The 15,488-nt window shown below is 40.1% G+C and overlaps 1 protein-coding gene across 6 annotated transcripts in view; it reads left to right on the plus strand.

The window, feature by feature from the left end:
* The first annotated feature begins 6,983 nt into the window (after positions 1-6,983).
* Positions 6,984-15,488, plus strand: part of HECTD1 (HECT domain E3 ubiquitin protein ligase 1) — a 94,197-nt gene continuing 85,692 nt past the window's right edge. For all 6 annotated transcript variants that reach the window (XM_081146056.1, XM_081146057.1, XM_081146058.1 and 3 more), the window contains exons 1-2: positions 6,984-7,528; positions 8,832-9,107. In XM_081146056.1, the coding sequence (XP_081002182.1) occupies positions 8,968-9,107 (140 nt within the window). In that variant the 5' untranslated portion in view covers positions 6,984-7,528; positions 8,832-8,967. The remainder of the gene's footprint in view (positions 7,529-8,831; positions 9,108-15,488) is intronic.

The raw sequence follows: 15,488 nt of genomic DNA on the forward strand, positions 1-15,488 counted from the left end.
TTCACTGATTCAATTCCCAGTCAGGGTACATGCTGGGGTTGTGGGTTGGATCCCGGGTTGAGGAGCTTGCAGGAGGCAGCTGATCAACATTTCGCTCTGATGGTGATTTTTTTTCTCTCTCTCTCCTCAAAATCGATTTAAAAAATTTACAAGATGTTAATTGTAATCCTCAGGACAAGAACTAAAAGATCTCAAAAACATATAGTAAAGGAAATGACAAAGGACTTAAAACAATATACCAGAAAATAATTATTTAACACAAAAGAAAAAAGAAATAGAGAATTGGAAAAACAAAATAGACATAAAACACAGAAAACAAATAGCAAAATGTCAGATGTAAAAACTATCAATAATTACATTAATTGTAAATGGACTAAGCACTCCAATCAAAAGGGAAAAATTTACAGAATGGATGAAAAAAAAGTGATCCAACAATATGCTGTCTACAAAAGACAAACTGGATTCAAAGACACAAGTTGAAAGGAAAAGAATGGAAAAAGTATATAGCATAAAACAGTACCCAAAAGAGATCTGGAATAGCTATAGTAGTATCAGACAAAATAGATTTTAAGACAAAACTGTGCCCTGGCCGGGTAGCTCAGTTGGTTAGAGCATCATCTCGATACACCAAGGTTGCAAGTTCGATCCCCAGTCAGGGCACATGCAAGAATCATCCAATGAATGCATAGGTGAGCAGAACAACGAACTGATGTTGATACTGTTTATATGATACCATTTATAACAGGACACAGACAATAGTGTGGAGAAGGCCTAGAAAGCTGGGTAGTTAATTTCCTTGGTCAATAAGCTCCCTGCCTTAATCTCTAGAATGCCTTACATACCCACATTCCCACATGAATGATACATGTATAAGCCTACAGGTGTTATCAAACCATTGGCATTTACCTAGTCAGTCAAACACTATGCCCTGGGCTCCAAGTTTATATTAAAATCTGATTTACCTTCCTAGGTTTTATAAACAGGAACTCAAATAATCTATGCATTGCACCTCCAGAGAAGTAAAAGGTAATTTTGGTTTTGAACAGACCTAGATGGATTTTCCTTCTAAGAAGCTTTACTTGAATAGCTGCTTGCCTCTTTAACTCTGTTGTAGCAGACACGCTGATGTCTGAGAGCGAAAGTTTTATCCTCAGGACTGAAGTAAAGCAGCTACGTTTCCTGGATCAGGTAATTAAAGCCTGGCCCTGAGTCTCCTTTAGTTAGCTGATAAAAGGGATAAAAAAACCAACTCCTTTGAAAACACATGTGTTTGGATGGTGATAAGTAGATGAATTTTTAAATTTTTAATTTTGAGAGTATGTTTATTAAAGCTAGGAATAGTGAAACGAGGAAGGGCTGAGGATAGAGGAAACAACAAAAGAAAGACGAGGTGGGGCTGCTTTGCCTCTCTAGAAATGCCATGGGAAAGAAGTGAGCCAAGGCGGGCCTCTGTAGGCACACGGGAGAGTCAGGGAAAAGGGACCTTGGGGACAGGTTGGGGGGGGTAGCCTGGGATGAACTGTCTCTGCCCATTGCTCCCCTGGTTGCAAGTCTCATGGGATCCCTTAGAGTTTAGGAGATGCATGCCTGTGGGGGAAGAAAAGGGAGAAGGGAAAGGTGCAGGCATGCTCCTGGGAGGGAGAGCTCGCAGGTAGATGAATTTTGGACTTTGCTGATATAAGAAGTCCAAGAAAAGGGCTTAAGACTTGTTTAATGTTATTTTAACTTCATACTGTATAATCATATGATCACAATCTGGAGTACATATGCTTTTATATGTTTATATTTATGTCTAGAAAAGGGCCATAAAATGTTATCAAGGGGTAATATTTTTATTAATTATTGTTTTTCTTGTTACTCTATCAGAATTTTCCCACTGTAAGCATTACATTAAAATTTTTTTAAATTACAAGTGATTGTAAAAAAAATTCAAAGTACACTCCCTTATTCCCTTTCTCCTAACCCACTTTTCAGAGAAAATCACTTAACAGTTTGATGTATATTCTTTTAAACTTCTTCCTTTATGTTGATTCAAACTGAATGTAGAGTTTTAAAATGGGATCTTAATGGGTTTATGGTTCTGCAGCTTTCTATTCTAGTTTAAAATATTTGTAATTTTGGCCCTTCTCTCTAAAATCAATGAATAATAATTTTTAATTTGTAATTTTTCTAAGTCTTTTTAAAAAATATATCTTTATTGATTTTGGAGAGAGGGAGAGAGATAGAAACATCAATGATGAGAGAGTCATTGCTCAGCTGCCTCTTGCACTCCCCCGACTGGGGATCGAGCCCACAACCCCGGGCATGTGTCCTGACCAGGAATCGAACCCCGATCGCCTGGATCCTAGTTCGACGCTCAACCGCTGAGCCATGCCTGGCCGGGCTAAAAATGACTTTTTATGGGACTCTCAAACATTCTCAAAAGTATAGATACTAGTATAATGAACTCGTATGTTCCTAGGACACAGATTCAATAGTTATTCGCACTCTATTGTGGCCAATTGTGTTTCATCTATTCTCTACCCACTATTCTCTCAAATTTGTTTTGAAGCAAATCCTAGTTGTCATATAATTTCATCTGTAAATAATTTAGAATGCTTTTCTAAGTGTTGAGGAGTCTCTTTCAGATAATATAACAATTATACAATTATTATTATAGATAAAAACAATTAACAATAATTCTTTGATAGCATATATCCAGAAGGGAAAACTTCAAGTTTATGCAATCATTATATAGGTATTTTCCACTAATACGCACTTTGAAATCTGTACTAAGAAGATACAATTCTTTTTTTATGTCTTTGTTGATTTCAGAGAAAGGAAGGGAGTGGGAGAGATAAATAGAAACATCAGTGATGAGAGAGAGTCATCGATTGGCTGCCTCCTGTTTGCTCCCTACTGGGGATCGAGCCCACAACCCGGGCATGTGCCCTGACCGGGAATCGAACAGTGATCTCCTGGATCATAGGTCAATCCTCAACTGCTGAGCCACGCCTGCCGGGCAGGAGACATAATTCTTAAAAAAAAAAAAAAAAAGGAAGATATAATTTTTTACAGAAGTTAGGTTCCTGAAAGTTTTCTGTTCAATGAATTTTTGTAAATCAGACCCTACTTTTCTTTTAAATAAGCTTATAAGGTAATTAATGTGCACCCAGGTATGCTAATAAAGATTAACAATCTTTTTATTTACTGGCAAGAATAACTTTCCTTAAGACAAAGCCTACAGGATGTTTACAAAGAGTTATAGCAAATTATAGAAGGGTTTTTAACCTTGGAGCGAAAACATCTAACTAGGAACATAAAGCGCACAACTTTTACAACTATTATTTGGTTTTTGTCTTCACTATCAAGGGATATATGGTGGATATTGTGAATCTTGTAAAAAATTGTCAAAGTTCTGGAATTTATTTTTAAATACATCATTTTCAATCTTTAGAGAAGTGATTCCTAGAAGACAGCATTACTAAGAATTAGTTATCTCAAGCTAAACTTACTGTTTTGTTTTTTAACTTTTAATTTTAAAATAAATTTAGACATAGAAAAAAATTGCCCCCCAAAATGAAAAGATTTCCTATGTATATCCTTCACCAACTTACCAAAATGTTATTATTGGGATACCACAGTTGAAATATGTAAATTTCTGAAGGCATTTGACAAGATTTCCTTTAAAATCTTCGATATAGCTGGGCCGGTGTAGCTCAGTGGTTGAGGTGACAGTTTGATTCCTGGTCAGGGCACATGCCCAGGTGTCTGGCTTAATCCCCAGTAGGGGGAATGCAGAAGGCAGCCCATTAAAGACTCTCTCATCATTGATGTTTCTGTCTCTCTCTCTCCCCCTCTCCCTTCCTCTCTCTGAAATCAATAAAAACATATTTGAAAAAAACAGTAATTTCCTTAAAAAAAAGTGAACAGTAGTCTCTTTTTCTGTTCTATTTTCTGTCAAGAGTATCATATCATCATATTCCTAACTTTTAAGTCCTCTCTGTAGGTTAGAAAACAAATTGAAGTTAATCATTTAAATTCTAATATATATATATTTTAATATATTAAAATAATATATAATCAATACTTGTATTGATTTTTAGAGAAAGAGGGAGTGAGAGAGATAGAAATATAGATGTGAAAAACAATAGGCTGCCTCTTGCACTCCCCCCATTGGGGATGGAGCCCACAACCCAGGCATGTTGCCCTGATGGAGAATTGAACCAGGGACCTCTGTGCATATGTCGATGCTCAACCAGTGAACCACACCAGCTGGGGGAATTCTAATATATTTTTTAAAATATTTTTAAGATTTAATTCTTCGCCCGGCTGGGCATGGCTCAGCAGTTGAGTGTCGACCTGGGATCCAGGTTCGATTCCCGGTCAGGGCACATGCCGGGGTTGCGGGCTTGATCAATGACTCTCTCATCATTGATGTTTCTATTTCTCTTTCTCCCTCACCTTTCCTCTCTCTGAAATCAATAAAGATATATTTTTAAAAATTAAAAAAAAAATCTTAACTTTCTTTGTACCTAATAACTGAGCTTCAAAATTCATAAAGCAAAAACTGACTATAGGAAAGGGGAAAAAAAAAAAAAAAGATTTAATTCTTCATTTTTTCTTCCCTCCCTCCCTCCCTCCCTCCCTCCCTCCCTCCCTCCCTCCCTCCCTCCCTCCCTCCCTCCCTCTCTTCTTCTTTCTTTCTCTTTCTCTCTCTCTCTCTTTCTTTCTTTCCTTTATTTTTTATAAAATGCTTCACTGCCCGGCCAGGAGTGGCTTAGCGGCTGAGCATCGACCTGGGATCCAGGTGATTGGGGTTCGATTCCTGGTCAGGGCACATGCCCGGGTTGTGGGCTCAATCAGTGACTCTCTCATCATTGATGTTTTTATCTCTCTCTCTCCCTCTCCTCTCTCTGAAATCAATAAAAATATTTTAAAAAAAAAAAAGCTTCACGAATTTGTGTGTCATCCATGAGCAGGGCCCATGCTAATCTTCTCTGTATCATTCCAATTTTCTTTTAGAATTTATTTTTATTGTTGAAAGTATTACAAATGTCTACTTTCCCCCCCCAATTGATCCCCTCCACCCTGTACCCCTGCCCCTAAGCCTTCACCTCACTATTGTCTGTGTCCGTGGGTTATGCATATCTGCATATAAATTCTCAGGTTAATCTTTTTCCACCCACACCCCCCTGCCTTCCCTCTGAGATTCATCAGTGTGTTCAATGCTTCTATGTCTCTGGATCTATTTTGCTTATCGGTTTATTTTATTCCTTAGATTCCACATATGAGTAAGATCATGTGAAAATTGTCCTTCTCTGACTGGCTTATTTCATTTAGCATAATACTCTCCAGGTCCCACCATGCTGTCTCAAAGGTTAAGGAATCCTTCGTTTTTACAGCTGCATAGTGTTCCATTGTGTAAATGTCTGAGAAGATGCTTGATATGATTTCAATCTTGAACTTGTAGACACTTGTTTTATGTCCTAACATGTGGTCTATCTTTGAGAATGTCCCATGTGCACTTGAGGAGAATGCCTATTCTGCAGCTTTGGAGTGGACTGTTCTATGAATGTCAATTAAATCCATTAATTTTATTTTATTATTTTATTTTACTTTACTTTTTAGTACATGTGATGCAGAAGCAAGCACTCTTCTCCCTTATTATCAATACCTAGGCCCTTCCTTTCTATACTACTGGAGGATTTCAGCAACCTTCTAGCTAATTTCCTTGTCTAGGTAGCTCTTTTTAGCCATTTGGGGCACTCTTGCCTTATCAAACAATCTTTCTAAGACTAATTTTTCCAGTCAGTATTCTAGCCCAGAACTTGTTAGTTACTTCAGCCTATAAATTTTCAGGCCCTGCATAATTTAGCCCTTAACCTTCTCTCCTTCTCTTTGCTTAACTCGAGTTCCTTGCTTGGGGCACTGGTCCTCTTTCTTTTATCTCAGAACATATATGAAGCTTTGCTTGTTACCTTGCTGTGTCCACAGTCTACCCATTCTTCAAGGTCCAGAGAGAATGCCATTTCCTCCTTGAAGATTTTCTTGGCAGTTACAAGTTACATTCATAGCTCCCAAACAATTATTCTCATGCTTTGCAGTCGCCACAAGATAGGGGAATCCTCTACCCTTTTCTCTTGATCTGTTAACAGGAGAAACAGGGACAGTTACGTGCGACAGGGGGACATGTGCTTAAATATATGTGAAGTGAAAATCTGGAATTTCAGCCTTATGAAGCAGCTTCTCTGATTTCTTAAAGGAACACGTCTCAAATACTATCATGTAATATTCATTTCTGTTCAAAAGATGAAAGCGTACAGGGGGAGTGTCTGGGGCATGGGTTTATCTCACAAAACCCCGGGATTCATTTCTTGATTTAAAAAAGATAGCTATATTCACATTTCCAATTAATTACATCCTAAATATCTCCAAGTACTCCCTATAAGCAGGCGCATTTTATTTTCAATGCGTGGGAAAGAAAACGTTTGAGGGGACTAACCACGGACATGGAGACCACGACCCGCAGTAGAAGCAGAAGCACCCTCCGGCGCTGCCGCTAACCGGGGACGCAAGGGCCCTGGGTTCATGCCTCAGTTCTCACGTCTGCACAATGGCGCTCATACTCGGTGTTCACTTCCCAGGGTTGTGGCGAAAGGTTCTCTTTCGGTGAACTGAGGGGCCGACTGCCTCCAGGGATCGAAGCGAAACGCTTTCCCCACCGCGACTCACATCCGCGCGCGAGGAGGCGCGACCTGCTGGGAGGACTGGCGGCTGCAGGCGGGGTCCGGGTCGCGGGGCGGGAGGCTCGGCGGCGAGAGGCCGGGTCGCAGCCTTGAGGCGCGGACGGGAGCCTCCGGCGGGAGCCCGCTGCGCGTGTGGGCGCCGCGCCGAACCAGCTGGGCATGCGTGCACCGCGGGGCAGGTGCTGCGAGCGCGCTCGCGTCCACGGCGCAGCGTGAAGGCGTCGGGACGTGCTGTGGAAACACGGCAGGTGCCGGGGCCCAGGGAACCCGCGCCCCGGGAGGCCTGCGCGCCCTGGCGGGGCAGCGACGCCTCGGGCCGGGTGGCGCCCCTGCGCGGCTGGCCCGCGGGTCTCTGCAGCGCCCCACGTGGCGGCCGGCCGGGTGGCTGGGAGGAGAGCCCATTTGCTCCGCCCCCATCGAGCTCGCCGGCCCTCCTCAGCCTCTCCGCCCAGCTCTCCCTCGACCATCCTCCCTTCCCCCTCCGGGATCTCGATGGACGCGGCCTCCCCCCGCCGCCGCCGCCAGCGCCGCGCGGGTCTCTGAGTTGCGGGGACTGAGGAGCCGCGTGCCGGGGACGGGACGTGCGCTGGCTTTCGCGGGTCGGGGGAATCTCTCGCTTCTCTGACACCAGGACCCCGCGGAGGAAGGGGAGGGACGAGGCGCGGCTTTTCCTGTGCCGCCTGCCCGGCTAGACTCGCGCGGCCTGCGGCTTCCTGGCAACTCGAGGGCCGCGGCCGGGCCTGGCTCTGCCCGCGGCCTGCTAGGAGCTGGACTGGAGCGGTTTGGGACGACGAGACCGGGTAAGAGCTTGAGGGAAGGGGAAGCGGGAGCGCTCTGGGCGGTCGGAAGGGCCAGGCCTGGGGGCCGAGATGCCAGGCAGCGGGCCGGGAGCGAGACCCGGGCCCCTGGTGAGGTCGGCGGGGCTGCTGCCTACTCACCCGCTTAGCCCCTTTGTTTCCCTCCCGCGGCGGGGCCCTGCTAGCCCGAGCCAGAGCCCAAGGCGGCCCCCCCCTTGCCCTTCAGAAGGGTTCGCTGCCCGGCCAACCCAGGGACGACCCGCCAGGCCTCGGGAGCTCTGGGCGCCGCTCCCCGAGACTCGCCGTCCTGTGCGGCGGCCTCCTCTCGGGCACGGAGGCTGGCTGCTTCTCCTCCAGAACTTCGCCCTCCTCCTAGGCACAGGTAGCTAACTTAGCGGGGCTTGGTGCCTGGAAACCGGGGCGCGGTGCCTGCGCCGCCGGCGTGGGGCTCGGCTGGGCCCGAGTGTTGGGCCCTTCCTTCTGGTCTCCGCCGTTGGGTGCCCCCCGGGGCCGCCTCTGGATTCACACACCTGCCGCTGGGTTACGGGGGACCCAGAGCTGCCTTCCCGTCAGGGCGCTTACAGGCTTTGGTCGTGACTTGCCTTTTGGAGCAGGTTCTCTGTTTTGTGTGTGTGGGCTTTTGTTTTGTTTGTTTTCCCTAAAACCAACTGCTCTATTCTGTGGAGACGGGGAAAGAGGGCCTTAGATTGGCCTATATTCTGATCCGTAACGTTGTAGTCCATAGTATTTACTTTTAGCATTTCTTTTTAAACTTTTAAGAACATTTGACAAGACTGCCAACATTTCTAACCAGGTCTTTATTCGTAGATACGTCTTGTATCTAATTATCGTTTGTATTTGGACATTTTAAAGATAGCAGTGAGTAAATTGAGAAGTCAGCAAAATTTGTGAATTTAGAAGTAATTTTAAAGCAGAAACTTAATTTGGAGGGGGATTGGATCCAAGTGCTTAGAGTCTGAATCTAACCCTTATCTGAAGATCAGTTTTGGGTGGAGGAGGGGGGGAGAAGTTTGCTGGAAAAAAAAGAACCTTTAGTAAGGTGTTCTTTGCCTTTTGGCACTGACGTTAGTGATAGCAGTAGTGGGATCCGAAGCTTGTTTGACTGTCTTTGACAAAGAGCTCTGGTTTCCAGTCAAGCCAGCAACCTAATCAACTTATACTCTTGTGCAAAACTGTTTTTTATTTAGTATGATAGATGAGCGTTAAACCCGAGGAATAAGGAAAGTTGAAAAACATTAAGCGCTATATCCAAAAACATAACTTATGAGTCTTTTCTAATTCCTAGGAGGACACCATGAAAATTTGGTTCCAGCTGATGCACAGGAAAAAATTTTAAACCCAAGCTGATCAGTCCTGGACATTTAAAGGAATTTTTTCCCTTTCCTTTTTTAATTTAAGCAAAGAGGCTTTAAAAAAAAAACATGGCAGATGTGGATCCAGACACATTGCTGGAATGGCTACAAATGGGACAGGGCGATGAAAGGGACATGCAACTAATAGCCCTTGAACAACTATGCATGCTGCTTTTGATGTCTGACAACGTGGATCGCTGTTTTGAAACGTAAGTACATCACTTCATCATCTTCCTTTGGGGTTGCTGTAGTGACATCTGTTTTCAACTATTTCCTGACTTCAGTTTGTGTAGAATTTTCTTTAGAGAATTTTAAATCCGTCTTTTAAGAAGTTTCTGCAGTTTTGCATTTATACTTTTCTGTGTAGTAAGTAGAGTAATGAAAATTGTGATGATACAAATATGTGTTGAATGAATAGGAATTAGTAGGGAATACATTTTTAACCCATAGCTTGGTTGACTCATTTTCAAAATATTTTATAAACTGGGAAAATACAGATACTTATCTTCTTTAAAGGTAGCTATTTCTGTACCAAGAAATTAATTTGGAATTGATGTGAAAATATAGATGATAATGAACATATGTTTTTAACTGCCCTTTTTTTTATAGGTATTAAGTCATATGACATCCTACTTTTGTTACAGCATATCATTGGCTTGTAAATTTCAGTTTGGAGGGTATAAATTAGATGTTACCCATATGGCATGCTTTTTGGAATAGTAGAAACAGATTATGAAATTTGGAAAGTTTAAACAGTTTTATTCAGAGGTTAAAATGTAGAATTTGTGCAAAAAATGTAAAAGAGAATTTATTACTAGATTAGCCATTAATGCTATGTTTTTCCTCTTATGCGATATTTGCCCAGTAACCATTCTTTTGAATGCTGGATATGTTTGTTTTTTATTGTTTATTTTATATGTCTATTTACAATTTTGAATTCCAATAATAAGTAAATGAAAACTCAGATATTTCTATATTTGTTTTAATACCATTTCGAGGTAGTTAATAGAAAATGTTTGAGATGTTGACATAAAATTTAGTATAATTATCTTAATTTCTTTGAGGTAGAAATAAAGGCCAGTATTTTTAATTGTATTTGTTTTTGAGTGAATAATTATTGAAGATGAGTTAGTAAGTAAATAATTAATAATTCTTAGTTGTAAATTTCATTAAAACAGTATACTATTATAATAAAAATCCTTACATACAAAATTTCCATATCACAATCTGTTAGTGGCCCATTTATTTCAACTAGCTTTTGTAGTAACAGACTCTGAGAATATCATAATTTAGCCTCCCTGTTGACACTTATTTTAGCAGGATTCATAGAAAAGTGAAGTAGATTTTTGTGTATTAATGAATTTCATTAGAGGGTCTTCATTAACCTGAGAATCACTTTTGGTATTTTAAAAAGTAAGTCATATTTGCTGGTCAAGTCAACTTCCATTTCATATCTTCTGTTAAGTACTAACATAATAACAGAGGTTTTTGTAATGGCATTAAGTAAAAGTGTTACAATATTAAAAATTTTAAAGGAAATTTTAAAAATGTAAAACTTATTTTTATATAAAATCCTGCCATCCTAATATCATTATTCTTTTCATTTTTGCCTTCTAGGCTTTATTCATATTTGATGTAATGTAATTTTAAGAAAGAGGAAATTAAAGTCAGATGAGATTTATATTTTTTATTTACTAAGTGAAGGTACAAGAGTATTTCAAATTGGAATGTTCAAACCTGTTTCATGTAGCTAGCATACCAGTAATTTCTTAAAAAAATAGACATTTGATTAAATTTGTGACTTTTTTTTAAGCCTTAGTTTGCTCTCTGTTCTACAGCCAGATTTTCTTGTTGTCACAAGGAAAATTGTCTTGGTTCCTTTAATCCAGAGAGGTGTCATGGAAAGAATGGGCTGTGGCATCAGACCTGGATTCAAATTTTTGGACACTGCATGTAATTTAGCTTCTGAGAGCCTTACTTTCTTCCTCTGAAATGGCAGTAATCTTATTTCTGGTAGGCTCCTTGTGAGAAGTAAAGGAAAGAATATATTTGGAAAGTGTTTCTGAGAAAAGTGGGCTCTTAAATGTCATCATTATTAAATACCTAATTTTGAATTTTATTTTGGGACTTTATTTCATGAAACTGTGATTGATTTTGTAGTCTTTTAAAATTTTTTTATAACACCCAACAAATAAGGCAGAGGAAAAGCAAGATGATGTGCACATTTTGAATATTGGTGAAAATCTCCCATACCAACTTGATTTCATAAGATACTAGCAAATAGTCCTTAGTTATGTCGAGTAAAGCAGAAGGGCTGTAGTCTATATGTTCAGATATGTTTTTTTGCCTGATTAGCTTGTATTAATAGTTTTATGTCACCCAGCTGGGCGTGGCTCAGTAGTTGAGCATCGACTTAGGATCCAGGAGATCGATGTTCCCAGTCAGGGCACATGCCCAGGTTGCAGGCTACAGCCGATCAATGAGTCTCATCATTGATGTTTCTCTCTCTCCCCCTCTCCCTTCCTCTCTCTGAACTCAATAAAGATATATTTAAAAAAAAAAAAGTTTTATGTCTATTTAGTCAGGAAAGGCAGATGGTATGGTAGAAAGTTTGTAATGGGATAGACTTGGGTTCAAGTTATTGTGAAGATTCAGTGGGATAATACTTGTGAAATTCCTAGCACAGTGCTTTTCACATAATAACTTTCTTTTCCTTTAACTTAGTATGGTACATGGCTCTCCATTTTTTTGTACTAGTTTTGCTAGTCTTTTGAAGTTAAGGTATATACATTTTTCTATGAAGCTGAGATGCTTTTTATTAATGCCTGAACCTAAGGTAGTGTGCTCTAGAAAGTAAAATGCAGGTTCAGGGTTAGTTTTTGCTTTCATCTGTGATAGGTCATTGAGTTAAATTTAATAGTTTTTAAATTTAATGTTAAAAACGAGTACTTTTGCATTCACATTAGAATAGATGATCATCATACATATTGTCATAAGTAGATAAATCCTGGGGAGTTGTAGATCCTGCTATTAAATCTTCAGATAATATAATTTATTTATTTTTATTATTATTTTTAAAAAATATATCTTTATTGATTTCAGAGAGAGGAAGGGAGAGGGGGAGAGAGAGAGAGAAACCTTGATGGTGAGAGTCATTGACTGGTTGCCTCCCGCACGCCCCCTGACTGGGGATCGAGCCGCAACACCGGCATGTGCCCTGACTGGGAATTGAACCTCTATCTTCTGGATCCTAGGTTGGTGCTCAACCGCTGAGCCACACGCAGCCGGGCAGATAATATAATTTAAAAGTTATTTTATCTGTGAAGAATATAAGATCTCCCCAGAAAACCTAGAAAATGGAATGTTAGGGATAGTGCTTTTAGGTACTAAAAGTCTTGCTCTATTTAAAAAAATAATAATTTTACTTAATTATGAGGGCACAGAAGGATATATAGTAAAAAGTAAGTCTCTCCCTTTCCTGTTTGCCGGCTAATCAGTTCTCTCTAGAAGCAATCACCATTAATCATTTTCCTAGTGCATATTCTTTGAGAGATATCCCAAGGAAGACAGCCTTGAGTCTCAGTTCCGAAGTTGTTGAATCCACTGGTAAAAACCTCCTATTGTATATTTGAAGTAAAAGATAAATAATACAACAGGACAAGGCTTTTTAAAAAATCTTTTAAATTGTCTTATTTTATGTCAAGTTAGAGATATGATGATGACCAAAACAGATATAGTCTCTGCCCTTATGGTACCTGATAGTCTAATAGGAAAGACAGATATTAAGTAATTTTAAAATTGTGGTTATAAATTGTGATAAGTGCCATGAAGGAAAAGTTTGGCGTTCTGTGACAGCATATAGCAGGGACATTACCTGGAGGGGTGAGGACGGTTGGAATGGTTTTCTTGAGTAAGTGGTTTTTCCTAGAGATATGGAAGGGTGAGTAGGAGTTTATGAGATGAAGTATGAGAATGAGAAGGCAGGCTAGAAGGGTGTTCAGAGGGAAGGCAGTGTGTGAAAAATTTGAAGTGGGAGTAAGCATGGCATGATTGAGGAACTTGGAAAAAGCTAATGTTCCTGGGGTGAGGAAAAGTTGCTGGAGAGAGACCTGGGTTGAGATAGAATCAGTATCAGATGGAGTCTTTTGTGTATGCTTTTGGTTTTATCCCAACAGCAATGGGAAGGCGTTGAAGTGCAGTGAAAGAGTGATGTGATTAAAATTTTCTTTTAAAAACATTACCTGCTTTATGGTGAATAGTTGAGAACAAATGCTTCTAGACTTGTCAGATTATGATCTAGAGAGAGGATTTTGTAATAAAAGTAGAAATAAGTGGATAAATTTGAGACACGTGTAGGAGGTAAAATAGGACTTACTGAATAATTGGACATGAGAGTGAGAAAGGGGGAGGTATCATGGGTGATGCAGGTTACAATGAATGATGATGCCATTCAATGAGAGAGAATACTGGATGGAGCACACGACCATGTTTTGAGGGGCTGAGGTAATGAGGTTTGATTTGGCTAGATTTTCATATCTGCTTCTGCGTTCAGTCTGTTGCATTACGTTGTTTTGATTGAAATATATGAAAAAACCCCATCCTCCATTCATGTAGTTGGAAAAAGGAGGAATGTTGTCAAGGTTTTTTTTTTTACGTTAATGAGTATTCTCCTTGGATACCATACTAAAACTGGGCAAATGATAGTTTCTTAAGGGTTAGAATGTGGATTATGAAATTATGTCAATTAACTTTTCATACTGTTACATTAAAATCTGTTGGTCTGTCTTGTACGTTGAGTGGATTTTAACCCATGTTTAAATTAGTAAAATCATATACTTATTGGTCATGTGAAAAATATTGGTCTAGGCCGGCCGGGTATGGCTCAGTGGTTGAGAGTTGACCTTTGACCCAGTAGATCGATGTTCGATTCCTGGTCGGCCCGGGTTGCGGGCTTGATCCCCGGTCAGGGGTGTGCAGGAGGCAGCCGATCAATGACTCTCTCATCGTTGATGTTTCAACTCTTTCTCTCCCTCTCCTTTCCTCTCTCTGAAATCAATAAAATACTAAAAAAAAAAAAAAAAAAAAAAAATGTTGGTCTACTGAGGTATACAGATATTCTAATTTGATGTATGTTATCCTACAGTATCAAAAACACATTTGCTAATATGACTACTGATTTCATCAGAATTTAAATATTGGGAAGCTGTCAGTGTCACAATGGCAGACACGTTTTCCAAAATTGTAATTTTTGCTTGAACACTTGAATGTTTTCAATGGCAGCAAATACTGTCAAATTGTTTTCCTTGAAGTGGAAGGCTTACTTTGTTAATTTTTGAGAAAATGTTTGCCAGGTATCCAAGTCAGCATAAACACAGTTTGACTGAAGTTCTTTCAAGTAAAAATGGTGTTGCATGAAAAAAGTGGCTAGTTGGGCTCTCTAAAGATTGTATAAGTACTTTTCCTTGACACAGCCATCATTCTTTGGTGTACAGAAGTGCTTGATGCTTACTTCCCATTTCCTTAAGTAAAATATTAAAAAGATGTACTCAAGGTTTGAGATTAGTGAAATTAATGACTTGTTTGCTTCACCAAAAAAACTCTGTAGTGAAGCTGGTTATTTAAAGTTTCCATGCCCAAACTTGGTAGTACAAACTATTAAGTAGTACAGTTTAATGCCACCACCTTGATTCATGCTAAAGCACCAACAGTGGTGATGAGGGGCCTATTTGAATGGGTTGAGCAAGCAGTAAGTAGGAAGTGAAGAAATGGTGGTGGAATTCAGAAAGCTTTTGAGAAGTTGGATTGGAATGGGGGTGTGGGTTTTTTAAAGGTCAAAGTGATAGGAGAGAAAATGGATCATCCATAGTGTAAGGATTCTGAAAAAAAAGTGAGAGAATTGACTCACTCTTTTCAGGAGCAGTGCTTTTAAAACTTTAATATGCATAATGTGAATTACCTGGGGATTTTGTTAAAATGCAAATTGTAATTTAGTTGGTCTGGTGTGGTACCTCATATTCTGCATTCCTCATGTGCTACCAGATAAGGCTGAAGCTGTTGGTTAGGAAACCCCACATTGTGTAGCAAAGTTCTGATCCACTGGTGGGGAGAGAAGTTTTAGGTAGCGTGTTCCTTGTTGTAGAACTGGGAAGGTAGAGAGGTTAGATGCAGATGTTTTAGGTTTAATGGTAAAAAGTTGACTGTCTGATGACATCTATTTTTCCCCCTGGAGTAGGACATTAAAAAGAATAATATCTAATTGTCCTGATACACCAAGGTTGAGGGTTTGATCCCTCGTCAGAGCACATACCTTAATCAGCCAATGAATGCATAAGCAAGTGGAACAACAAATCGATGTTTCTCCATTTCCCCCTCCCTTCCTCTCTCTCTAAAAATCAATAAAAATTAAAATAATAATATCTAGGATTGGTATGGGGAAATGATTTTGCTCAGATAGTGCTAGTAGCTTCAAAACAGATATCCTTGCCTCGAAATAACTATATCAAGAGTGATATTCTTAAAATATTGATTTGATTGTACCACTCTCTTTTGCAAAACCTTTGGGCTTCTTTACCTTATGGATAACATTTATA

Source organism: Miniopterus schreibersii, assembly GCF_964146895.1.
Source record: "Miniopterus schreibersii genome assembly, chromosome: 1".
NCBI lineage: Eukaryota > Metazoa > Chordata > Mammalia > Chiroptera > Miniopteridae > Miniopterus > Miniopterus schreibersii.